Here is a 26604-nt window from a genome sequence, read left to right as displayed (position 1 = left end):
AATTGAATTTCCTAAACCAGATTCAGTGTTTCACGATTGTAATTGTTTGCTTCAGTTTTAGAATGTTGTCTAAGGTCAAAGGTTCAAATACCGCAGCTCTCAGATTTGGTACTGTTTTGATTTTTGTGTGCTTCCTTCCTGATTCAGCAGTGGAGCCTGCATCCTCTGTCCTACTGCCTTTGGCCCGATTTATGGACCTTTTGGTGTAACAGGCTACAGCTCGGAACAAAATCATGGCAAGTTTTAGTTCACAGGTAAGAGCAGTTTGCTAAAAAACAAACAACAAAACACACACACGAAAAAAACCAAAAAACAAAAAACAAAAGCATGGAGCAGCTCCAGTTCCAGACGCCTGGAGGTGTAGCTATAGAAGATTGACTTGATCGTCGCTGGCCTTTCCTCCCAGTCCTGTCCTTTGAGTAGAATGAGTCTTGCCAGTCAACTTCAAAAGGATAACGGAAGAATAAGCCACATGAAATAAGGCGCGGTTAAGAATAAGTGAAAACGTGATGTTCTCACTACTAGTGCTTTGGATTCGGTTGTCTCCCGAGCGTCGTTAGGGACCATGAATGACCTGGCCTGACCCCTCTCTGGGAGCTCATCGGACTTGCCCGCGGGCGCCAACGGGCCGGGGCCTGAGATGCCCATTAAATCCCAGGACAGGCACTAACGTCTAGACTGCTGTGCCCGTCTCTGCACTGTGAGGTGGGGGAAGGGGTTGCCGGGATCTTCGCGTGGTGGCCGCGCTCTACAGTCTCCATAGTAACAGCGAGGGAGGCCGGGAAAGCAGCTCTCTTCCGCCCTACAACCCGCCCTCAGGCTAGACTGACCAATGGTCCCGCGGGTTACCTAAGGGATGGTGTGATTGACAATGGGTGGGGCGTCCGCGGAGCCAGGACTGCTTCTATCCAATCGCGCTTGAGGCCCAGGCTGACTGGCCCCGACCAATCGGAGGGCGTAACGAGATACAATGTATCCACCCACCACGCTGCACGCTGCCTGGAGCCGCGGCGGGCGTGGGCAAATGAGAAGGGCGTTGAAAGAGCGACGCTGATTAGTAAATCCAGGACCGCCTGGATGAAAGCCCACTTGTGATTCGTCCTGAGCAGACCAAAATCCCGGGGGCTGGAACCCGCGGACCTGCGAGGTGTGAGTAGGGGGTCCGGGAGGGGACGCGAGGGAGGGCGGAGGTGAGTGGGGCCGCCTGCCTGCGAAGAGGATGGTGAATGGGAGAATGGCTGAGGCTGGGGCCGAGGGGGCTGGAAGAGGCGGGGCGGGAGGCGGGGCGCGGACCCCTCAGACCACCCTCACCTCCCGTTCGGACCCGAGGTCCGGCGGCCAGCAAGTAGTAAATTGCGGGCAGAGAAGGGAGGAATGTTTTATTGTTCATGCTTCTAAGAAAGTGAAATATCAGCTCCTGATGCAATACCTTATGACCCAAGCCTTAATCTCTGTCCCAAGTACCGGGGGATAGCGGGCGGACAGTGTGAAGGTGACACCCGGGGGTGGGGGGCGGCAGGTGAGACCCGTGCAATATTCTGTTGCCCGAGCCCCACTGAGTGGCGGGTCCTGGGCGATGTGATGACGGACGGGCATGGCCTGGCACGGCCACATGCCAACGCAGCCCAGGAGGAGCGGGGAGAAGGACGTGGTCTGCGTCCGTTGATTCCTCTTGTGTGTCATTTCCTTAAGAGATGATACCACTCCGATGGCATTTAGGTCGCTTGGCAATTATTTCCCGACTTGCATTTTACTTAATTTTACAAAGGTAGAGGCATCATTTAATATTTTAAAATTCAAACCATAGTGAAGTGTTTCAAGTAGAAAAGTAAAGTGTAGCAATCACTTCCCCTCTCTGTCCGCCTTCCTGCCCCCCCACCCCCCCAATTATTTTTCAAGGTTTGGAACAGCTGTAAAGGAAAATGAAAAGGAATTCCCCAGAAGTCACGTCACTCTTCTAACCCACTGTTTTCTGCTGCCTTCATGGGCTTGAGTCTGTGAAAATCCTGGCGTGGGTGAGATATCTGTCCCCCACCACAGCTGCACTAGGGCCAGGTTACTTTACATGAAATCCACCTTTATACTGGATGGTAAGTCATCACGTAATGGCCATTTTTATTCTGACGCATGATCCACTGGTGAATAGTGAATTTTGAATCCAGTAGGCTACTTACAGGCACAGGGGTCATTCACCTTCGTGAATGCCACTATCCGTTTTCTCGGAGAGCTGGGTGAAAGGTATGTAGAGCCAACTGTTAAATGAAGGAAGAATGCACTACAAAAAAGTTTTAGGTAAACTCTTTCCAAAGAAAGACCTCACAGGATGAGCACAGAAGGCACAAATTGGCGCTATAGTTGTTCTTGTCAGCTACTGAACTGGGTGTTCAAATTTAGGCAGATTATTTTATTCCAACTCCAATCTACCTGCTTTAAATGCCACAGATGGTCAGTAAATGGACTTATTCTGGAAACCGGCTTGGCTAGGCCATCAGTTCTCAAAGAAGGTTTGAAAAAGCCCTGGACATTAAATAAAAACACTGCTGTTTTTATTTTTTTAATCAAATTTTACTCAGTGATTTAGCTGTTCCAGTATGGGAAATAATCATGAATATTATTCACATTAAAATCACAACTGAACAACATAAAATGATTAGAATGTTCACTCGTTCCCCACAGCCCTGTATACTATATCCAGCCCTTGCTTTTCACTCTTACTGAGAAAATGTATGGTTTGGTTATAAAGTGATGAACTTCATTCTTATAAGAGCTTGGGGATATTTGTCTCATTACTTTAAAGCCATACCATATACTGAACCCAATGTCTCATGAATTTTTAAGCTTCTGTGGGGGATTGATGGGCAATATTTCTAACAATCCCAGCTTAAACTACCATTTGCCCTGTATTCTAGGTGTTAGAGTTGGTCTAAGTCTTACAAGTTATTTGTGTAATATCCAAAACAGCAGCAATTACACTTGTTAAGGATAGTTCCATCAGCTCAGTCAATCACATAGGAAACCTGTGTCCTTTCTAATGCCTTCTCCCTAGAGACCTTTCCATCTCTACAGCTAAGACAGAGTTCAGACCCTCAACATGTCTTATCTGGAGAATTGCAATAGCATTCTGATTGGTCACCAATCTCTGTTCTCCGATCTCAATTCATATGCACCTTGAAACTACTTACCTTTTTAAAAATTAAGAATTATCTGAAAATTTTCAAAAACTATTACACTGGGTAGTACCGTGTTTCCCCGAAAATAAGACGAGGTCTTATATTAATTTTTGCTCCAAAAGACACATTGGGGCTTATGTTCAGGGTGTGTCATCCTGAAAAATCATGCTAGGGCTTATTTTCCAGTTAGGTCTTATTTTCAGGGAAATATGGTATAACAAATACCTATGCCCTACCAACTACATTAGCAAACATTAACATTTTGGCATGTCTGCTTAAGTTTTTTTTTTTTTTTTTTTTTTTAAATAAAACATCACAGATTTCGTTCAGGTCCCTTTTGTTCTCTTTCCTGACCCCATTTCCCTTCCTTTCCCCCTCTCCAGAGACAGACACTCTTCTGGAATTGTTATACATCATTTATGCCCATGTTTTTATACTTTTACTGTATATATGTACTTCATAAACAATATATATTGCTATTTAGATTTTTTTCTATTTTAAAAATAGAAGTATATTTTGGGCTTCCTTTTGCAACTTGCTTTTGTCACTTAACATTATTTCTAAGGTATATTTATATCAATACAGGTAGATCAAATTCATTCATTTTAGATGTTCATTATGAGTATATAATATCGTATCCATTCTCTCCTTGATGGACATTTAGGTTTTTTCAGATGTTTTGCTATTATAAAGGAACATCCTTGTACATGTCTCTATGTGCAAGAGTTTTTCTAGAACAGTGATTCTCCAAGGGGGGTTCTACTGCCTCTTGGTCATTTTGGAATTCCTGAGAGCATATTTGGTTATTGTGATTTTGGAGGCAACACTGGGGTTCACAGAGAAGGGCTGGGGATGCTGGATGTTCTGCAATCACAGTGAAGAGTTATCCTGTATCCTGTACAACTTTTGAGCGTCCCACAGGATACTCATTTATAATCTGAGCCTAGAATCTAACTTTATTTTTTGTATAAACATAATGTATTTTTTGGCACAGTTTAATATAGTAAAATTTCCAGGAATGCAACTCGAATGTAAATCAAGGGGAAATTATACTTATTTGTGGTTTGGAACTTGAACAAGAGTTGTACTTCACTCTAGAAAAACCTCATAACTTGAAGGCAGCCCAGCTCGTGGTATTTGAGTTGCCACACAACATACCTGCATCGGCCTGCATTTGTAGCTTTTGCATTCATGGTGATTCTAAGTTTAGGTGCAACCATCTGACTGCTGTACTTCGTTATGTATTCTAGTGTAGTCAGCCTGAACATTTGTATATTTAAACATATGCTGTTTTATTATGAATCCCTTTAAAACGGGCTTCTGTGTATGATATAGAGATGTAATTTTATTATTTTCTGATTTGGATGATCATTTGCTCCAACACCACCTATGAAATCCATTGAGTCGTAAAGCCAGCTCTGTTCTGTACAAAGCCCTCATAAATGCATGGATCTGTTTCTGAGTTCCCTATTTTATTCCACTGGTCCATGTGTCTTTATGCCACTATCACACTGTTTTAATTACCTTGGTTTTATAATGTGTCTTGTAGCAGTTGGTAACAAGGAAGGCAAGTTTCCATCCTCATTCTTAAAATTGTTTTTGCTATTCTTGGGCTTTCGCTTTTCCATATGAATTTAGGATCAGTTTTCAAGTTCCACAAAACAAAATTATTTTGAGATTTTTGGTTAGAATTGCATTGAATTGATAGGTTTAGGAAAATTAAAATCTGTTAAGGTTGAATCATCCCATCCAGGAACATGGGTTATTTCTCTATTCAGGTCTTTTATTTTTCTATTTAGGTCTTTTTAAAAAAAAAAGAACTTTGAATAAAGTTTCACAATTTTTGCTATAAAAATCTTACCCATCTTTTGTTAGATTTGTTCCTACTTATACATATATACATATTCATACACGTCTTTTTATTATGAAAGTTTCAAATATATTCAAAGTATAGAAAATAGTACAGCAAACCCTCATGTACTCATCACTCAGTTTCAACATTTAACTCAAGACCAGTCTTGTTTCATATTAGCTCCCTTCACCTCATCTCCCCCAGATAATTTGAAGTTCCTAGACATCATTTTCTGTTATCTGTATTGTGTGTGTGTGTGATGTATATCATAAATAATCTTTTAGCACTGTAACCACAATTCCATCACATTTTTTTAAAAAACCACATTTTTCACTTAAAAAAAATAAATACTGATTCCCTAATATCATCAAATACCAGATACTGTACTGTTCAGATTTTCCCAGTCATCTCATAAAAGGTTTTTTACAATTGGTTTGTTTGAATCAGTCCCCAAACAAAGTCTATATATTACATTTGGCTGATAGGTCTCTTCAGACACTTTCTTTAAAGTAAACGTTTTAATATAAACTTTTTAGTGAAATGTAACACACATACAGAAAAGTATATAAATCAGGCATGTATAGCTAGATACAATTTAACAAAAATAACAAAGCCATGTAACCAACACCCAGATCCAGAAACAAAATTTCATGAGTACCCCAGAATCCTCTCCCTGCCCTCTCCACTCACTACTTCCTACAAGGTAACTATGCTCCTGACTTCTAATCCCAAAATTAGTTTGACCTGTTTTTGAAGGTTATATACATGAAATTACACAGAATGGCTTTTATCAGTCACTATTTGTGAAACTCGTCCACATTCCTGGGTAGTGGTTTGTTCATTCTCATTGCTTTATGCTATTCCATTGTATGAATGAATGAATAACTTGTATGTATAATACCACACTTTATCCATTCAATTGATGAGTATTTTGGTAGTTTCTGTGTTTGGCTATTTCAAATAGGGCTGCATCGAACTTTTGTGCATGTCCTGGTGAACGTATATGTGCATTTCTGTTGGGAACTCCCCTAGGAAGAGAAGAGCTGGGTCTAGGGCACATGTCTGTTCAGCTTTATCAGATACCACCGCATGGTCTCCAAAGCCTCCAACAGTTCACCTCACCAGCAGTGTGTGGGTTACCTCCCACCTTTGGCAACACTTGGTGTTATCTGTTGTTCTCATTTTAGACCTTCTGGTGGGTGTCTAGAGGTACTGCAATTTGATTTCCATTCGTAATTTCCGGATGACTAATGAAGTTGAGCACCTTTTCACATTTATTGGCCATTTGTCCATCCCTTTGTCAAATGTTTATTCTTATTTTTTTATCCGCTTGATCCCTCAGTGTCTGGGAGAGGTATATTAAAATCTCCCACTAAATTTGTGGGTTTGTCCATTTATTGCAGTGTTTCTTTCAATTTTTGGCTTTATGTATTTTGAGGCTTTGGTTTAGGTTCATATTTGTTTTGAGTTGTACCTTTTTGTTAAATTATTCCTTTTGTGACTGTCTCTATTAATATTTTTCAAAGCTTTACACTCTTTTTGCTTGATACTAATACTGCTTCCCCAGCTTTTTTTTTTTTTTTTTTTTTTTTTTTTTTTTTTGCTTATTTTGTATTTGTGGTAATAAGCACATTAAATTTACCATCTTTGGTGTTTACCTATATGATTTTTAAACATTCATATTTAGCTTAACAAAGCCTACAGGTAATCATTAACTCTCACCTCCACCAGAGCAAAATGATAACCGAAGTTAATAACGGTTTAACTTGAAACTGCCCCTTTCTCATCCTCCATGTAACTGTGAACAAATATTTTAGTTCTTGCTTGTTTTTAACTGTTCAAAAAATTAGTCCTTATTTATCATTACAGGAAGCTTTGCTGTCAGTATTCCCCAGGATTCTTTTTCACATTGTTCCTTACATTTCATGCCTTCTTCCTTGGTTCATTTTCCTTCTTGCCGAAGTGGATCTATGTGAGGTGAATTCCGTTTCAGTCTTTGTAAGTTTGCAAACATCTTTTACACTCTTTTGGGAGCCTTCGTGCTGACCTGCGGTGGCACGCCTGCAGGAGGGTCTCTGTCTGTCTCTGCTGGGATCCTTGGGGCTTCTCACTTCTAACCCAGTTTTCATGGTACTCTTACGGCTCAGGATTCCATGTCATATCTGTACTGTGATTTGAACCCGACATCTGCAGGCAATGTAGGATTGGGATTCAGATTTCTCTTGGGTTATTCTTTTTTCACCCATGGCTTGAGGTACAGCCAGCTTCCTTCCAGCTAAGTCAGAAGCAAGTTTTTTAGTTCCTATTTCAAAGACAGGTGAGCCCTTTCAGGGTCTACTTTTATGTCTTCTTCTCAGCTGTAGTTCTCTGCATTGTGGGTGTGAGATCTCACCTGTCCAGGAGGGACCGTTCCTAAGGACCACATCCGGTTTCAGTAGCCCTCGGACATTTGGGCTCAGTCTGCTCAGCACTCAGGCTTTGAGTTACATTGTTGTTGATAGCACTTGAGATTTTCTTTTTTTTTTTTTACTGTTGCTATTTATTTTTTAAATTTATTGGAGTAACAATTGTTAGTAAAATCAGATAGATTTCAGGTGTACAATTCTGTATTACATCATCTATAAATCCCATTGTGTGTTCACCACCCAGAGTCAGTTCTCCTTCCATCACCATATATTTCATCCCCCTCACCCTCTGGTAACCACTAAACTATTGTCTGTCTCTATGAGTTTTTGTTTCTCATTTGTTTGTCTTGTTCTTTTGTTGTTTTTGGTTTATATACCACATATCAGTGAAATCATATGGTTCTCTGCTTTTTCTGTCTGACTTATTTCGCTTAGAATTATACTCTCAAGATCCATCCATGTTGTCACAAATGGTCCTATTTCATCTTTTCTTACCGCCGAATAGTATTCCATTGTGTATATATACCACAACTTCTTTATCCATTCATCTGTCAAAGGGCATTTTGGTTGTTTCCATGTCTTGGCCACCATAAAGAAAGCTGCAATGAACATTGGAGCACACGTGTCTTTATGGATAAATGTTTTCAGATGTTTTGGGTAGATACCCAGGAGAGGGATTGCTGGGTCATATGGTAAATCTATTCGTAATTTTTTGAGGAACCTCCACACTGCCTCCCATAACGGCTGCACCAGTTTGCATTCCCACCAACAGTGTATGATGGTTCCTTTTTCTCCACAGCCTCTCCAACGCTTGTTACTATTTGTCTTGTGGATGATAGCCATTCTGACTGGTGTGAGGTGATATCTCATTGTGGTTTTTATTTGCATTTCTCTGATGATTAGTGATGTTGAGCATTTTTTCATGTCTATTTGCCATTTGTATGTCCTCTTTGGAGAAACGTCTCTTCAGGTTCTCTGCCCATTTTTCAATTGGGTTGTTTGTTTTTTTGTTGTTGAGTTTCATGAGTTCCTTGTATATTTTGGATATTAGCCCCTTATTGAAGGCGCTGTTTGCAAAAATCTTCTCCCATTCAGTTGGTTGCCTCTTTATTTTGTTGATGGTTTCTTTTGCTGTGCAGAAGCTTTTAAGTTTCATATAGTCCCATTCGTTTATTTTAGCTTTTACTTCCCTTGCCTTTGGAGTAAAATTCATAAAATGCTCTTTGAACCCAAAGTCCGTAAGTTTAGTATCTATGTTTTCCTCTATGCAGTTTATTGTGTTAGGTCTTATGCTTAAGTCTTTGATCCATTTTGAATTAATTTTGGTACATGGTAACAGATAGCAGTCCAGTTTCATTCTTTTGCACATGGCTTTCCAATTCTCCCAGCACCATTTATTGAAGAGGCTGTCTTTTCTCCATTGTATGTTTTTTGCTTCTTTGTCAAAAATTATCTGTCCATATTTATGTGGTTTTATTTTGGGTTCTCAATTCTATTCCATTGGTCTATGTGTCTGTTTTTCTGCCAATACCATGCTGTTTTGATTATTGTAGCCCTGTAGTACAAGCTAAAGTCAGGGAGTGTGATACCTCCAGTATTATTCTTTTTTCTTAAGATTGCTTTGGCTATTCGGGGTCTTTTGTGGTTCCAAACAAATCTGATGATTTTTTGTTCTATTTCTTTTAAAAAATGCCATTGGGATTTTGATGAGGATTGCATTAAATCTGTATATTGCTTTGGGTAATATGGCCATTTTAACTATGTAGATTCTTCCAATCCATGAGCATGGAATGTCTTTCCATTTCTTTGTGTTTTCTTCAGTTTCTTTTAAAAATGTCTTATAGTTTTCAGCATATAGGTCTTTCACATTCTCGGTTAAGTTTATTCCTAGGTATTTTATTCTTTTTGCTGCAATTGCAAAAGGAATTGTTTTTTGTATTTCTTTTTCTGAGATTTCATTGTTGGCATATAGGAATGCAATGGACTTTTGTACGTTGATTTTGTAGCCAGCAACTTTACTGTATTCGTTGATTGTTTCTAAAAGCTTTTTGGTTGAGTCTTTAGGGTTTTCTATATATAGCATCATGTCATCTGCAAAGAGGGGCACTGTAACTTCTTCATTCCCAATTTGGATGCTTTTTAATTCTTTCTCTTGCCTGATTGCTCTGGTGAGGACTTCCAACACTGTGTTGAAAAGCAGAGGTGATAGGGGACAGCCCTGTCGTGTTCCTGAACGTAGAGCAAAGGGCTTCAGTTTTTCACCACTAAATATGAGATTAGCTGAGGGTTTGTCATATATGGCCTTTACTATGTTAAGGTATTTTCCTTCTATACCTATTTTATTAAGTGTTTTAATCATAAGTGGATGTTGTATCTTATCAAATGCTTTTTCTGCATCAATTGATATATGAATTTTTTTTGTTTATTTATTTATTTATTTATTTATTTATTTATTTATTTATTTATTTATTTATTTATTTATTTTTGTTGCTGAGAGCCCACTGGCCCATGTGGGAATCGAACCGGCAGCCTTCGGAGTTAGGAGCATGGAGCTCTAACCGCCTGCGCCACCGGGCGGGCCCCTGATATATGATTTTTGTCCTTTATTTTGTTTATGTGATGTATCACATTGATGAATTTGCGGATGTTGAACAATCCTTGTGCCCCAGGGATGAACCCCACTTGGTCGTGATGAATAATCTTTTTAATGCATTGTTGTATTCGATTTGCTAGAATTTTGTTTAGGATTTTTGCATCTGTATTCATCAGAGATATTGGTCTGTAGTTTTCTTTTTTTGTGTTGTCCTTACCAGGTTTTGGTATCAGGGTAATGTTGGCCTCATAAAATGAGTCAGGGAGTACTGTCTCTTCTTCAATTTTTTGGAAGAGTTTGAGCAGGATTAGTATTAGATCCTCTTTGAAGTTTTGGTAGAATTCACTAGTGAAGCCATCTGGTCCAGGACTTTTGCTTTTGGGAAGGTTTTGGATGACTGATTCAATTTCGTTACTGGTGATTGGTCTGTTTAGATTTTCCAATTCTTCATGGTTCAGCCTAGGAAGGCTATATATGTTTATAAGAACTTGTCCACTTCTTCTAGGTTATTGAAGTGCTTGGTATTCTTGGATGATCCTTTGTATTTCTGTGGTGTCCGTGATAACTTCCCCTTTTTCATTTCTGATTTTGTTAATTAGTGTCTTCTCTCTTTTTATCTTAGTGAGTCTAGCCAAGGGTTTGTCAGTTTTGTTAATCTTTTCATAGAACCAGCTCTTTGTCACATTAATTTTTTCTATTGTGTTTTTGTTCTCTATTTCATTTAGTTCTGCTCTGATTTTTGTTATTTCCTTTCTTTTGCTGACCTTGGGTTTCATTTGTTCTTCTTTTTCTAGTTTTTTAAGGTGTAACATGAGGTTACTTATTTGGGATTTTTCTTGTTTCTTGAGATAGGCCTGTAATGATATAAATTTTCCTCTTAAAACTGCTTTCGCTGCATCCCAAAAATTTTGGTAGGATGTATTTTCATTGTCATTTGTTTCTATGTATCTTTTGATCTCTCCTCTAGTTTCCTCTTCTTTGACCCAGTCGTCCTTTAAAAGTATGTTGTTTAATCTCCATGTATTTGTGTTTATTCCTGCTTTCTTTTTGCAGTTGATATCCAATTTCAAAGCCTTGTGATCAAAGAATATGCTTGGTATGATTTCAATCTTCTTAAATTTGCTGAGGCTGATTTTATGTCCCAATATATGGTCTATCCTTGAGAATGTTCCATGTACACTAGAAAAAAAATGTATAGTCTGATGTTTTAGGATGAAGTGCTCTATATATGTCAATTATGTCCATTTCATCTAATGTGTCACTTAGGGCTGCTATTTTATTATTTATTTTCTGTTTGGATGATCTATCCACAGCTGCCAATGATGTATTTAAGTCCCCTAGTATAATTGTGTTTTGGTCAATTTCTCCCTTTAGTTCTGTTAGTAGTCGCTTGGTATATTTTGGTGCTCCCTGATTGGGGGCATAAATATCGATGACTGTTTCACCCTTCTTGTTGTATAGTCTCCTTTACCATTACGAAATGTCCATCTTTGTCTCTTGTTACCTTTTTCATCCTTTTTCAAACAGACTTTCAGATGAAGTCTGTTTCATCTGATATCATTATGGTTACACCTGATTTTCTCTGGGTGCCATTTGCTGGAGTGTCAATTTCCACCCTTTCACTTTGAGTCTGTGCTTGTCCTTGTAGCTGAGATGTGTCTCTTGGAGACAGCATATGGTTGGGTTTAGTTTTTTGATCCAGTCTGCTGCTCTGTGCCTTTTTATTGGTGAGTTCAGTCCATTTACATTTAGGGTGATTATTGATATGTGAGGATTTCCTGTCATTCTATCTTTAGTTTTCTGGTAAGGCTGTGTCTCCATTGTTTCTTTGCCTTTTTGTTGTTGTCTGTTATTTCTGTGTGATTGTGTTCTATGATGTTTCCCTTTGTTTCTTCTTTTATTACAGTATATATTTCAGTTTTGGATTGTTTTTGAGTGTTACCCTTAAGTTTATGTAAAAGAAAGTTTGATATTTAGAGTATTCCGCTTACTTTCTCCATTCCCATATCCCGGTTCAGGCCTTTACTTTCCCCCTTTTTATGTTTCGGTTGCCACAAATTGTCCCTGTTGATGGTGGTCGAATAGCCTCCTTTAGTATTTCTTGTAGTGCAGGTCGTGTATTAGAAAATTCCCTCAGCTTCTGTATGTCTGCAAAGGTCTTTATTCTTCCTTCATATCTAAAGGATATCTTTGTTGGATATATTATTCTTGGCTCATAATTTCTCTCTTTCAATAGTTTGAATATTTGGATCCACTCCCTCCTGGCTTGTAGACTTTCTGCCAAAAAATCTGATGATAATCTAATGGGCTTTCCTTTGTAGGTTACCGTCTTCTTTCCCCTGGCTGCCTTGAGGATTCTTTCTTTCTCATTGATTTTAGACAGCTTCAATAAAATGTGCCTTGGAGAAGGCCTGTTGGGATTGAGGTAATTAGGTGTTCTGTTTGCTTCTTGGATTCGAGGATCCAGTTCTGTCCACAAATTTGGGAAGTTCTCATCGACGATTTGTTTGAATATATTTTCTGTTCGCTTCTCTCTTTCTTCTTCTTCTGGTATGCCCATTATTCTTATATTGCTCTTTCTGATAGAGTCAGAAAGTTCTTGTAGAGTTCTTTCATTTCTTTTAAGTCTCAAGTCTCTTTCTTCTTCCATCCATGTAATTTCCAGGTTTTTATCTTCGATGTCACTGATTCTTTCCTCCATCTGGTCAACTCTACTACCTAAGCTGGCTATTTCATTCTTAATTTCTTCTATTGAGTTCTTAATCTCCAGAAATTCTATTTGGTTCTTTTTTAAAATTTCAATCTCTTTCTTAAAATGCGCATGTTGCTCTTTGATTGTGTTTCTGAGCCCATTAAACTGCCTTTCTCTGTTTTCTTGGATCTCGTTGAGTTTTTTCAGAACTGCAGTCATGAATTACCTGTCATTTAAGTCACATATTTCCATGTCTTTAAGTTCCTTTTCTGGAGACTTTTCACTTTCTTTCTGAGCTGTTTTGTTGCCTTGGTCATTCATGGCAATTACTGATTTATTATTTCTCTTCCTAGACATTTACAGGAGTGGCTTCTGCAACAGGTTGATAGAAAGAGGTCTTTCTTTTGTTTTTCAGTACTTGTTGGTAGAATGTTTTATTTTCTCTCGACTGCAGCCTTTTTTTCTCTCACACAGTAGTGCTATGTTTTCTCTGCACTATTCCAGCTTCTCACACAATGGGGGGATTCCCTGGGAAACGGGCTTCTCCTCTGTTAACAGTTCGCCTGGGCTATAGGGTGCCACGTCCCTGTGGGGATGCGGAGAGCTTTTGAAGTTCCAAAGCTCTTTCTGCACCAGATTCAGAGCCCGTATGTTTCAGCAGTTCTGTTTACTCCTGCAGGGATCCATCCAGATACGTGGGGCCAGGGGCGGGGTGAGTTGTGAGAGGTGGCCCAGAGCAATGGCGGCGACCACCCCCACAGCTGGTCCCGCTTCCACAGCTCCCTCCCCTTTGCCGGAACTAGTTGAGCTGCGAATCTGTGTCTGCAGTCCACAGTTCTCAGAACAACAAATATTCTGTTATTTTGATCTGGCACTGCTACTGTTCCGCTTCTAGCACCGGGCAGGTGGGGGCGGGGTGAGCTCTGGGAGGGTAGGGAGGGGGCGGCTAGTCTCCGTGCCTAAGGCTTTCGTTCTCTGCTCGGCAGTGAGGGCTTAAACCACTGTTTTCAGCCTTCTTCCCTCAGTCTTTGCTCCGAGGTATCTGCCGTGAGCGTTGGGTTCAGCCGTGTTATATGCTGCCCCCTCAGCCCTGTGGGCCGTAAGCGGAGCCCTAGCAGTCCGAGTTCTTTCCTCTCCCGCAGCTGCGGAAGATCCGGGAGCAGTGAGCTCGGAGCACTGAGCTAGGTCTGCGTCCTGCGCCCACGCGGCTCCGTCCCCGCACTTCTCCCTTCTCTCCTCCCCCGCTCAGGCAATTCGCCCACCTGGATGTGAACTCAGTAGTGGGCCTCTTCGTCTTGCCTGTCTGCTGTGCAGGTAGTTCTTTGTGGAGTTATTGTTGTTTGATTAGTTGTAAATTCCAGGGGAGCTTTACAGAGGCTCACCTCACGCCGCCATTTTGATGACATCTGCTGTGTTTTTCTTTATTGCCTTTGAGCTCCACTGTGTTTTAAATTCTTTCTGTCCTATTCTGTCCTATTTCATTAAGCATTTTTCTGTGTCTCCTGTTGTGTGAGGTACTTCCCTTGCTAGCTCTGTCCAGCATGTTGATCTGAATGGTCATCTTTCTGAAACTACCTGTGGTCCTGCCCCTCCTTCACTTGATTTTTGTGGACTTGTTAGCATTGCTTCATTTATTTATCCAACAAATGTTTATTGATTATAATCTCTGATAATACTGTAGTGAGCAAGCTCTGTCCTCATGGAGTTTTCTATTCTACTTGGAGAGACAGAAAATGAACCTGTAACAGTGCATAAAAATATAAACTAGTTTGTGAGATGTGCTCTGATGGAATCAGAGTGTTGGAGAGTAAGTAATTGTTCGGGGGGGGTTACTTTGGCTACTTTAGCAGTCAGGGAAGATGTCTCTATAGAGGCTGCATTTAAAGCCGAGATCAGAAGGATGAGGAGAGTCAGCCCTGCAGATAGAGGAAGGCTTGTTTAGGGTGAGGAGTCAATTCCAAGCAGTGGAAACAGCAAGAATAAGGACCCAGACAGAGGCAGGGAAACACTGGGCATGTTAGAGTTACTGAGGCGACACCTGTGTGCTCTCAGGAGGGGAGAATGTGCCCCAGTGAGGTTAGAGATGCAAGTGGGAGCCACCGAGCTCGCTTCATCTGCCCTCCTCTCTCTGCCCACCCTTCCCTTCACTCTGTCATCTTGCCGCATTGTTTCTTCCCCAAATGGGCCCATGCAAAGTTGCCTCCTCACTGTCTCAGTTCACACTTTGTTTTCCTACGTTTCAGAATGTAATATGGATAGTTGTTTACATAACAGTGTTCTCCAATAGGCCGTAAGCTTCTGTCAGAGGATCTCTTATTTTTGATCCCAGCTCATAGCACAATGCTGTGCATGGTGTAGGCATGTAAAAACGATGATTGAATAATTTTTCTTTTTTGGCAGTTCCTGCTGAGGGCTTCCTTTCTAATACTTTTAAAATAACTTCTCATAGATAATAATTTTTGTGGTGTTTAAACCATTATGGTAAAGAAAACCATCAACCTGAGGAAGCATTTGTTTGCTTAAGACTTGTTTCTGGTACTGCAAGGGAAAATCAGGATGTCCTATAATGTAATATTACACTATAATGTGTCAAATGGTGCCCCCCACTCCCCAATATGTCCATATCCTAACGCCCAGAACCTGTGAATGTGACCTTATTTGGAAACAAAAAGTCTTTTCAGATGTAATTAAGTTAAGGATGTTGAGATGAGATTATACCAGATTCTTTGGACCCTAAATTCAATGACAAGTGTCCTCATAAAAGACAGAAGAGGAGAAGCCATGTGAATACGGAGGCAGAGATTGAAGGGATACGGCCACAAGCCAAGGAATGACAGGAGCCACCAGAATCTGGGAGAGGCAGGATGGATCCTCCCGTGGCCTGGAGAACACTTGATTTCAGACTTCTGGCTCCAGAACTGTGAGAGAACCGTGGCTTGCTGTTGCCATAAGCCCCCCAGTTTAACACATGTCCCTTCAATTATACCTCAGTAACCTCCTCTGTAATATGGATATAATAATACCTACCTCAGAAGCTTATTGACATGATTAAATGAGATCTGTCTGTAAGGTGCTTAGCTCTTAGTGACTGTTCCGAAATAGTGATGGCTCCCTTCCTTCCCCACCTCTTCTTCTTCTTCAAAGACTTAGGAGTTTGCTTGCTTTTATGAATAGAAACTCAACAATAGAGTGGGACATTCTGTCTTGTGATTGCCCGGTGAGTCAAAGCTCATAGCAGGGACTTAACCTGAGAGCTCCAACTTCCGCCTGAGCCCATGTGGTACTCTGGGGCGCTGGGGTCTTTTGTGACCCTCCAGTTAGGGTTTGTATCAAGGAAGGGTTCAGCTTCCTGTTGCCAGTTGGGGGAAGACAAACGAACTCAGATACCTAATTTGGAATGACCCACCCGGAGCAGAAAGCAACCTCTCAGTCCTCCCCAGAAAGGGAGGGTAGGTTCTAAATGTGTGATTCCTATTAAGGCCTCTGAGACTGGACATTGCCAAAGACCGGACACAGCAATCATGAGAAATTCCCCATACTGAGGCCGGGCTTGCTGTGTTTGTCTGAACACCTTGCACTCCGAGAGCTGGGAAGCCCCTCGCCCTGCCCCGCGGCCCAGGGCTGAGCAGAGTGCAGGGCTCATCATCCCTCTCCCCACAGATGGCTGGCACTGTGCTCGGAGTAGGGGCCGGTGTGTTCCTCTTAGCCCTGCTGTGGGTGTTGGTGCTGCTGCTGTGCGTGCTGTTGTCCAGAGCGGCCGGGGTAGCCAGGTGAGGCATTCTTTCCCGCCGGGGTCCGTGCTAAAGCAATTAGAAGCGAAATTGCTGATGCTCATTACACATGTAGAATTCAGAAGATCCTTGTTGTATTGGCACTTTGAGTGAGTTGCATTTTAACCGCTTATCATGAGCACAAACCGTGTTATTAGCTCTGAAGCAGAGGTGGGAGGAGATGGGAAGTGGTATTTTTCAATTCTTATTGTAGAGGAGATGGGGGGGTGGGACATGAGACAAAAAGAAAATCTGTTTCCACTGCCTATTGAATTTCTTGGGGTTGTACGTGTGTGAGTTTCTTAACTGTTCAGACTTACGGCAGATGCATAGTCCATTCCCTAAGGCTTTAGACCTGGGCCCAGACCCAGAAGTCACGCTGGATGATGACCAGGCTCTCCATCAGGGCCGACTTCAGAAAAGAGTCAGGACATAGCTGACTGGAGCAGCGTTACCGTGTTGTACTCTCCAGCCACACAGTGTCGCACGAAGCAGTGTGTTACATAACCACATAACATACTAAAGCATACTGCTCTAAAAACAAACACAGAAGTGGGGGTGAGGGAGGGGCTGCTTTGTTTTTTCAACATTGTGACTGTGCAGAGGCAAAAATGAAAACTACCAATTCCCATTCTTAGGAATTTGGATTGGCCAGGAATAAGCAGGAATGTATCCAGCTGGTACCTGTCTACCCTGTTTCCCCGAAAACAAGACCTAGGCAGACAATCGGCTCTACTGCGTCTTTTGGAGCAAAAATTAATATAAGACCTGGTCTTACGTTAGATAAGACCCGGTCTTATTTTACTATAAAATGTTCATTTTTGCTCCAAAAGATGCATTAGAGCTGATTGTCCAGCTAGGTCTTATTTTCGGGGAAACACGGTAGGAGAAAGGGTTTGGGATGAAGGGGAAAACATTTCTAAATTCATGGGGCAGTGTTGACAGCAGGTCTCTGGGCTCTGTCAATGGGCTGAAGCATAGCAACTAGCCCCAGGGAAGAGCCCATCCAGGCCTGACTGACTAGAGAGGAAACTAAACAGTGCTTTCACACTCTGTCTCTTGACCCCAGGTTCTCTGTCATGTTTGTGTTCCTCGGTGCTCTAATCATCACGTCAGTTCTGCTGCTCTTCCCCCGAGCCAGTGAAAGCCCAGCCCCAGAGGTCGAAGTGAAGGTAAAACTGTTGGTTTCGTTTTGCCTCCTGAGTTGTAACTCCTGTTTGTCTTGATCTAAACCTCACTCCTGCCCTGCGGTGTCCCTGATGTTAGGGTGGCTGACCAGTGTTGGGAGATTTGTAAGGTAAAAACAAGGATGGGGAACGTTCAGGAAGAGGTTTGCATTCCCCACCCCATCACCCAGGAAGAGAATCTCATTCTGACTCCCGTCTGCATCAAGTTGAACGAGCAGTGTGTCCAAAAGCCATCTTATACGGACGATGGGGCCGAGACAGGGAAAATGGGTTAAGAACAGGAATAGGCCTGGTCCCGATATCGAAGCGTGCCCATTCCTGGTGGCCTGGGCTCAGAAACTCAGATCCTGGACCTGTAGTTCTGCAGTGCCCTCAGGTGCTGAAAGACAATACTTTTCATAGAGAAGAGCAGTGAGGAAAGGTGAACCGTTTTTTCTTTTTGAAAGCAGAAGCTATACAGATAGATGAGTTCAGTATTCACAGTTCTTAGGGAGTTCCTTTGGTCCTCATTTCTGGACACATCTGCCAGCACCCACCTCTCTGGATGGATTTTTTTTTAATCATCTTTCTCATAGTCCATCTCTGGACACCCCACCGTTCTGGTTCATTCCTGGGTGGGGCTCTGGCCTTACCATACATGGCATAGATTCCTATGAGCTGGATAATGGGTTTGACTTCTTGTGCCCCATTACTTCTTCTATTAGCTTCTTTCCTCTCACACCTCCCCTTTAACTTTTTAAGTAGGAATGGTGATAATAAAATAGCTAACACTTTTAAGGGACAACCCTGTGCAAGGTCCTGTGCTAAGCATACCGTTTGTGCTACCTCATTAAAATCTCAAGCTGACCTTAGGTAGTATGAAGTAGGCACTATTATCCCCATTTTATAGGCAAGCACACTGAGGCTGTAAGAGGTTAAAGTAACTTGCCCAAGGTCATACATTTGTATACCGTGTTTCCCCCAAAATAAGACCTAGCCAGACAATCAGCTCTAATGCGTCTTTTGGAGCAAAAATTAACATAAGACCCAGTCTTATATCATGTTAGATAAGACCCGGTCTTATAGTAAAATAAAAATAAGACCGGGTCTTATATTAATTTTTGCTCCAAAAGACGCATTACAGCTGATTGTCCGGCTAGGTCTTATTTTGGGGAAAACACGGTAGAAAGAGTCAGAGCAAGGATTGAAGCTGAGCTCTGTCTTCAAAACATTCACTGTTAGGGATTCAACGGAGTATTAGGGGCCATCACAGAGAGTTCATAAGTAACTGTTTCGACACTAGACAACAGGACACAAAATTATATTACTCCTGAACTAAAATCAGCACATATTTCCATCTCTGTCTAGGACTAATCATGGCAAAAGGGAGGAAATTTGTTCTGAAGGCTCCCAGGGAAATAATAGCACACAATGTAAGGAATTATTTCCATCCATGCCAGGTTCTCTTGTCAGCGTTTGGAAACCACTATCAATGTGAGTACCGTGTGAGCTGGGGCCAGGCTCCCACCTCTGCTTCCCTGTCTCAAAGCAGGAGAGCGATGAAGGCCGCTGTGTCTTTCGATTGCTGCAGATGTGAATGTTGAGAGAAGGGCACAGAGCAAACACTATCCTGAAATCAATCCCTCTAGCCTCTGTCGTATGAGTTTCAGACCCAGGAGAGAAGAATGGGGCTCGAGCAAAAGAGGTTCGTCAGCATGGCCAGCAGGATCGGAGTTCTCATTTTCAGGTTTGAGAACCAGCCCCTGCAGCAGCCTGGCTCAATACCTATCAATAATACATGACCTGGGCCTTCTGCACCCAGGGCCTGCTAATTGGCTAATTAAAAAGTAAAACGTGTCGAACGAGCAAACATGTAGCCCGCAAGAGACTTGTTCAGTACTGGAGCCAAGGTCAAAGTTATGTGAAAGCTGTCTGATCAAACTGACCTCAGCTGTAAGTTGGCTATGGGGGTGTCTCTGGAGCAGCCCTTTCTTCATGGTGTCTTTGGGCCTCAGCAATAGTAGCAGTGCTTGAGCTTGACAGGGGCTTGGTGTGTCACCCCCCGTATTAGTTTCCTACTGCCGCTGTAACAAATTACCACAAACTTAGTGGCTAACAATGCAAATTTATTATCTTATAGTTCTGTGAGTTAGAAGTCAAAATCTGTCTCACTTGGCTGAAACCAAGGGGCTGGCAGGGCTGTATTCCTTTCCAGAAATTCTAGGGACGAATCTGTTTTCCTGCCCTTTCCAGCTTCTAGGGCTGTCCTTGGCTGGGGGCCCCCTTGCTCCGTCTTCAGGGCCTACAAGGTAACATCTCTCTGACTCCGCTTCTCTCTTCCACTTTTAAGGACACTGATTACATTGGGCCCTTCCTGGGTTCTATAATCCAGGCTAATCTCCCTATTTTAAGGTCAGCTAATTAGCCAGCTCAGCTCCATTTACCAACTTAATTCTGCTTTGCCATGTAATCTACGATTGTCACTCTTTCTGGAGATTAAAATGTGGGCATTCTCATGCCATTATTCTGTCTATAAGAATCTCCTGTCAAGTATTTTGGATTCTCTTCTAGGTGTAGGGTTTTCAAAGCTTCTGGAGGCTGTGAAGTCACCCAGTCACTTGGTTTGTGTAGTTGGTCTATTAGCTCGGTAGATTAAATTGCTTTTTTCTCCCCAAGTTTAAGCACCACCATTTGGATCTAGGGGCTGTAGAGCTCTGGCAGTGGACAGTAGACAAGTGGGTAGAGCCAACGCTAATTATAGGTTTTTGTTAGCAAAGACTCATAGCTCTAGGGCCTCAAGGATGACTGGTTGCCAGGCAGCGCACTGTATGATATGGGGTACGTTATCTGTCCTCTTATTTAGTATCTCAGGTAAATGGCCGTTGTTCCTAACCCTAGGAATGCTAGGTTATGAATGTTAGGGTCTAGAAGCCTTCTGATGAAAGTTTTAAAGAGTGACCTTTTCATTTTGAAAATGAACCCTCCAGCATTGGCAGTGGAATGATGATTTGAGGGTTTGGATCTTGGGTACATAGGGGTTTATTATACTATTGTGTTTTTATGTATGTTTAAAATTCTCCATAATAAAAAGTTAACACAACGAATATGAGCCTTTCTAAGACCAAGCAAGTTTCTCACAAATGCTTTCAGATAACGTAGCACATGATTCCAGAACATGAAAGAACCGATCCAGGATGTTCAAAGTGTTTATGAACCTCCTAAATCGAGGCGTTTGTTTCCTGTACTTCATTAATCCTTTCTTTATCTTGTAACTCCAGCTCAGGAAGTTAAGAAAAGGTTCTTCCTTAACCACTTACAAAGGAGATTCAGGGCAAGATGTTACTAGAAGTTACAAATATGAACAGACTCTGTGCCCATTCATCAAAGATTTCAGAGGAGCATAGCCACGGTGCTGAAAGGATCGTAATTTCTTCTTTGATGTTTCTTTCTCCAGATTGTGGATTCCCTTTTCATAGGCCGCTATGTTCTGCTGGCCTTCCTCACGGCTGTCTTCCTTGGAGCTCTCTTCTTGGTTCTAATTCATCATATGCTGGAGCCAGTCTATGCCAAACCACTGAGGTCCTGCTGAGCCCCACTGGTGAAAACCAAGACCAGGTTCTCTCCATCGCTTGGTGTCACTGGTGAGCAGAAAGACACTGTTAGGAGCCTTGTTTTGACAGCCTTCATGCCTGGAGATCCGGTGAATATCCAGTCATCACTGAGACGAATCTCTTGAGTACTGGTCTCCAGACAGCGGGCTGCAGATTTGTCTCTTTGGAGACAGATCTCACCAACTTGAGAGGGATACTGCTGTCTTCTTAACACCTGTCCCTTGGGTTCTCCATCTGTTTTGTAAGGGAAATAGTAACAGTAATCTGCTCAGAGTAGATTTTCAATCAAGACACCAGTAAGTGGATTTGGGGAAAAGACGCACTTGGCTTCTGCTATCCAGCAAATGGAAAAATTTGATCCTTTTGATAATACATAAAATTCTTAGTCATGAGGTTGGGCTCATTTGGAAAGGACAGGCACTCAACACTCAAAAGGTTATTTTAATGTGATGTATTTAATGTATTAACCAATACCTTACCGAGGTATTGGTTGTTGACCATTCAGTGCATATCATGCCACAAAAGTCACGACAGGCGGTGATGTCACTGCCCTCTGCTCTAATAAAGCAATGCACACCAACCAGAGGGCTGGCTCTCACTTCAAATTCTTGGCCACAGCTTTCTGACTCTATTTCTGTATTTCAAATTGACTTAGGGATTAGAGGAAGGGTGTGGAAGTGTTGACTGTTTATCTTGCTGCTGTGTATCTCTGGATTGTTTCTTCCAGGATTTGGTGGCCTCTGTGTGCCTTACTTAACTCCCATAAGGTCCATTTGGGGTTATTGTCATCTGTTTCGTCTTTGCAGCCCTTTCTCCAAAGCTGGTGAGGAATGTGTATTCCCAGGATTAGATACAACTTTATACCTGTCTGAGATCCTAGGCCAAGTGAAATTTGTCACTAAACGGAGGGGTTCTGGGCTGGTTCCACTTTGGCAGTCTCATCCCGACCCCCTAAAGCTATTTGAAGAAGGATCTTCTGTCTTCAAATTAAGAACCAGAAAACGAGTTGGAAAGAGAACTTTGAGTACATGCTATATGCTAGCAGTACATTAGTTCCTTTTAAATTGAATTTACCTAGTTTTTACAATAATTTATTCACTGTCTCCCCATTTTTAAAGTAGAAAAAAAATTATGGCATAAAAGAGATTAACTTGCCCAAGCTTCACATAACACCCAGCGTGCACGCTCAGGTATGGCAGGCTCCATGCCCTGTCTTGGACTTAAACCACACTGAGCTTTATAGGATTTTGATTGAGAGGTGTGAGGAAGTTAGGGTCATTTCTCCGCTTTCTCTCCTGGATCCTGTTGTCATGGTAGAGAAGGTACCCAGTCCTGCCACCCCAGCAGGGGTTAAGCTCTACACTAAAAGTGGAGACTGGTGACTGTGGGGAGTCATGGGATGATGGGGGCCAGGTGCACTTATCCCTACCCTTGAACTGTCTCTATCTTAGTTTGGAAAAACTTTGCAGATAAGGCTTTGTCACAGAAAGCTTCAAAGGAAATAGTTTCTCAGTCTGGCCTGGGGCCCTTAGGTAAGAAAAGAAAAAAGAAACATCTCTTCCCTCACCCCACCCCACCCCTGCCCCAGCTGACTGGAGGGAAAAGGGAGAATGCAGAAGTGTTAAGGGAGGTGGGGCAAGCTGGAGAGTGATGCTGTGGCCTCTCTGTGGCCTCTCTGCACTCCTCTCTGCAGGGAGCCTCCCGATTCCGGCGCATCTGTGCAGAGATGTTGGGCCCACTCAGAGCAGCATGGACTCCTAACAACGCGCAGGCTGCTTCTGGCACCTTCTGAGAGGCTTGCTGAAAAAGCAAATTCAGGAAGACTCCTGTAGGTTCCTGACCATGAGTCCATCGTTTTTATTCCTCGATAAAGGTGTCCAACTATTAGATCAGTGGATAATGGCTATTGAAGTTTTGGGTGACTACATGGAGAAAAATGTGGTATGGTTGGAAACGAAATTCCTTCCCAAACACTACTGCTGTCCAATTTTTGTTATTTTCACATATGTAAATGGCAGGCTTGTGTGTTAAGGGCACAAATCATACTTGGAACCAAGTATTTTTTAGCTCAGCCTGCCATAACTACCAGCTGTGGTGAAATGAATGATGGATTACTTTCTACCTTCATACTCAAAGCAGTCATATCCAAGCACCCCCTAAAACCTCACGGTGTTGGGGTAAGGAGAAGGTTGAGAGGGCACAGAATGAATTTCACTGCGAGTGCTACCTGGGGCACCCCTATAACCAGTGTCTGATATGGCACGCCTTGTGCACTTCCTGGAGGTCGTGCTTAAATAGAAACAGAAATTATGTTAATGTCCCGTTCATCATTCTTTGATCAATGGCTTAGAGCAGGCTGTGCTATACTGTTCCCTAACCCAGAGGGATCCGGTGGCACGGAGACTGTGGTGATCCCCACTGTTTAAGAAGGCGGAGAGGGAGAGTCAGTCAGGGTTTCTGTGTGAAAACACAGGCTATATTTCATAGCCTTTGAAAACTGTATCCTAACAAAAGTTAAATTAAGACACCACTCTCCCCCTGCAGTGCAGACATCCGTCTGATCCACTAGGTGGCGCGGTGCGCTATGTTTCAGAAGTCTCTCAAGCCCGCAAAACAGGTCATCTTTTTTTTTATTAGTTTCAGGTGCACAAGACAAAGTAATACTTAGACGTTTATCATTTATATCCCTCACACTGTGTGAACCCCCCTGCCCCCATCCACTATCCCTCTGACATCGCACAGAGCCATTACATTTCCACTGTCTCTACTCCTAATGCTGTACTCCCCTTCTTGTAAGTATATACATACATATATATACATATATACATATATATAAAATTATAGTTGACATTCATTATTGTTCAGCTTCAGCTTCAGGTGTACAGTGCAGTGATCAGGCATCTACATCTTCCCTGAGGTGGTCTCCAAATTGGACACGTGTCCATTGGATACCCTACAAAATCTTTATAACATTATTGATTATATTCCCCAAATTAATTTTCAAAACCCCGTGGCCATCTTGTGGTTACTGACTGTTTTCTAATCCCTTCACCTTCCCCCTTATCCCCATCCCCCCTCCCATCTAGCAACCCTCAGTTTTTCCTCCATGTCTCCGAAACTGTTTCTGATTAGTTCATTCACTTATTCTTTTCTTTAGATTCCACATATAAGTGAGATCATATGGTATTTGTCTTTCTCTGTCTGACTTATTTCACTGAACATCATGTTCTCTAGGTCCATCCATGTTGTTGCAAATGGTAAGATTTCTTTCTTTATGGCTGCATAGTACTCCATTGTATAAATGTCATAGGTAATTTTTTTGACAAGTTCCTTAAATCTCTCACTTATAAAAATGAAAGTAAAGCTAACATTCCCAACTGATGCACAATATCAGATATTTAAAAATTCATCAAAATTACTGTACAATGTTCAGTTCTCCTGCTGCATATACTCTCGTGGCCGTCCATTCAGCGTTTCTCGTTGCTGTTGGGTATAAAGCTCTTGGTGGTGTGAGCCAATCCGAGAACTAGGCTCTGAGGTGTCTAGGTTGCCAGGATGAAGGTGTCCAAATTACTTTTAAGTGCTTTTATTCTAACAAAGTAATCCGTTTCTTGTTCTGTTCTCTAAGACAAACTAAAAAAAAAAGAAATCAACTCTATCTCTTTGCTGCTGCAGTTGAAGCGCTTGTGTTTCACTTTAACTTTAATTCAATGTGTAAAGAAACCTGCTGTAATTATTTGACAAATGAGAAGAAGGTAGAGAGATAAAGGGATTTTAAAAGTTGCACAGCTAGTTAGTAGAGGGGCTCAAAGTTGACACCAGGGTTCCTGATACCTCATTTGTCAGAAAGCTTAAAAAATTGTTTTTGGCTTTCAAACAATGCCTTATTTTTACATTGTTTTTTTACCTGTTTGTACCCACCATTTCCTTAACCGCATATTCAACAAAAGGTAAAGGTTTCATTAAAGAATTCCTAATTAACACTTGCAGTATAAATAATAAACATTCTATCTTAACTTCTTGGCTTAAACCTATAAGTATTTGGCTGTTGGTAATGTAGGAGCAAGCTTCCAGATGTGGGAACCAGAACTGTATGGGAATGAATCTAGGGAAGATTGTCCTCAAAGGGGCATAAAACTCAGGATTGGAGGGGTTCATGGAATTCAGTCTTTGATCTGTTTTTCCATCCAAGTTCTTGGGAATATTTCATTCTTCACATGCTGAAATCACAGTTTTTATTATATTTAGCAAACATGTGCTAGACATTTTTCTAAATGCTTTATCAGTAATATATAATCCTCAGAATCCTTATACATTATGTTGTAAATAATACATAATTCTATGAAGTGGGTACTGTTAATATCCCCATTTCACAGACGGGAACAGGCACAGAGTAGTGAGGTGATTTGCCTGAGGTCACTCTGCTAGGGCTTAGATAGGAGACAGGGTCAGAAGTCGGGAAGTTTGGCTCCAGTCTTATCTCTTAATGAGTTTATACTATGTTGCTCCATAAATTGAAAACAAAGGAAAAAGGAGGGACCAGTGCAAATCTAGTTGATAGAAATACCGAGGAGAAGCAATTGAGACTAGTGGAAAATCTAGAATCTTAGAGATTGGCCAGGAATCCGTGCAAAGCAGTTAAATGCTATGCGGTACCTTAGAGACAACTTCACTGATGAAACTTTGTGTTTTTGGCGGGTCTTTGTTCTGTTAGGCTTTGGCTTTCCTCCTTGCTTAGCTCTACTAAACAATGGGGCAGCTCGGAGATTGAGTTTTCAAGAAGGACTTACACAGCAATGTCTCTCTTAAGCACTGTGCACCTGGGTAGTTCGATACTTGGGTTGGTGTTCAGAGGTAGCAATGGAAGAACCAAAGCCACAAGCCAAGAATGTGCGTATTTCTTGATCTCTGTCTCTAGCAGACCATGGTGCTTGCTGTTAAAGAAAAAAACAGTTTCCAACCCCCTTCAACGCCCACCCCCACCCGAACATACACCCTTGTCTTAGCTTCCTAGGACCTAAGAAATGACAGCGGGGATCAAAAGCAGGGCCCAACACCACAGACAGAATGACAGAGGCCATTATTCTGGGTTTCATCATCCTGGTGGGTATGGTAATGGGTGTGCACTTAGCCCTGCCTTCGGAGAACTCTTGGGTTTGTGGCACGTGTAGCAGGTACACGGTACCCAAATACTGCTCAGACATCCCCTCCACTGGTGTTTTACTCTTTGGGGATTTCTTCAGTTTTCCTGTCTTCTAATTGATGTTGCGCCGGTATTACACTGAGAACATGTAATAGTTTCCTATTGCTGCTGTAACAGATTACCACAAACTTAGTGTTTTAGA

The 26604-nt window shown here is 41.9% G+C and overlaps 1 protein-coding gene across 6 annotated transcripts; it reads left to right on the top strand.

Moving 5' to 3' along the window:
- The first annotated feature begins 1001 nt into the window (after nt 1–1001).
- Nucleotides 1002–23071, top strand: TMEM218 (transmembrane protein 218). 6 transcript variants are annotated; one of them, XM_081037983.1, is made up of 5 exons: nt 1002–1149; nt 1900–2090; nt 16373–16482; nt 17552–17654; nt 21103–22793. In XM_081037983.1, the coding sequence occupies exons 2-5, from the start codon at nt 2088–2090 to the stop codon at nt 21235–21237; spliced, it is 351 nt and encodes a 116-aa protein (XP_080894109.1). In that variant the 5' UTR covers nt 1002–1149; nt 1900–2087; the 3' UTR covers nt 21238–22793. The 6 variants fall into 6 exon arrangements, 5 of the variants coding, with proteins under 5 accessions (XP_080894109.1, XP_080894108.1, XP_080894110.1 ...); XM_081037984.1 differs by having other exon boundaries at nt 1141–1190; XR_013992555.1 differs by lacking the exon at nt 1002–1149 and adding an exon at nt 22953–23071 and having other exon boundaries at nt 1987–2090; nt 21103–21289.
- Nucleotides 23072–26604: the final 3533 nt, after the last annotated feature.

Source organism: Rhinolophus hipposideros, assembly GCF_964194185.1.
Source record: "Rhinolophus hipposideros genome assembly, chromosome: 24".
NCBI classification, from domain to species: Eukaryota; Metazoa; Chordata; class Mammalia; order Chiroptera; family Rhinolophidae; genus Rhinolophus; species Rhinolophus hipposideros.
This window is presented reverse-complemented; position numbering and strand designations above follow the sequence as displayed.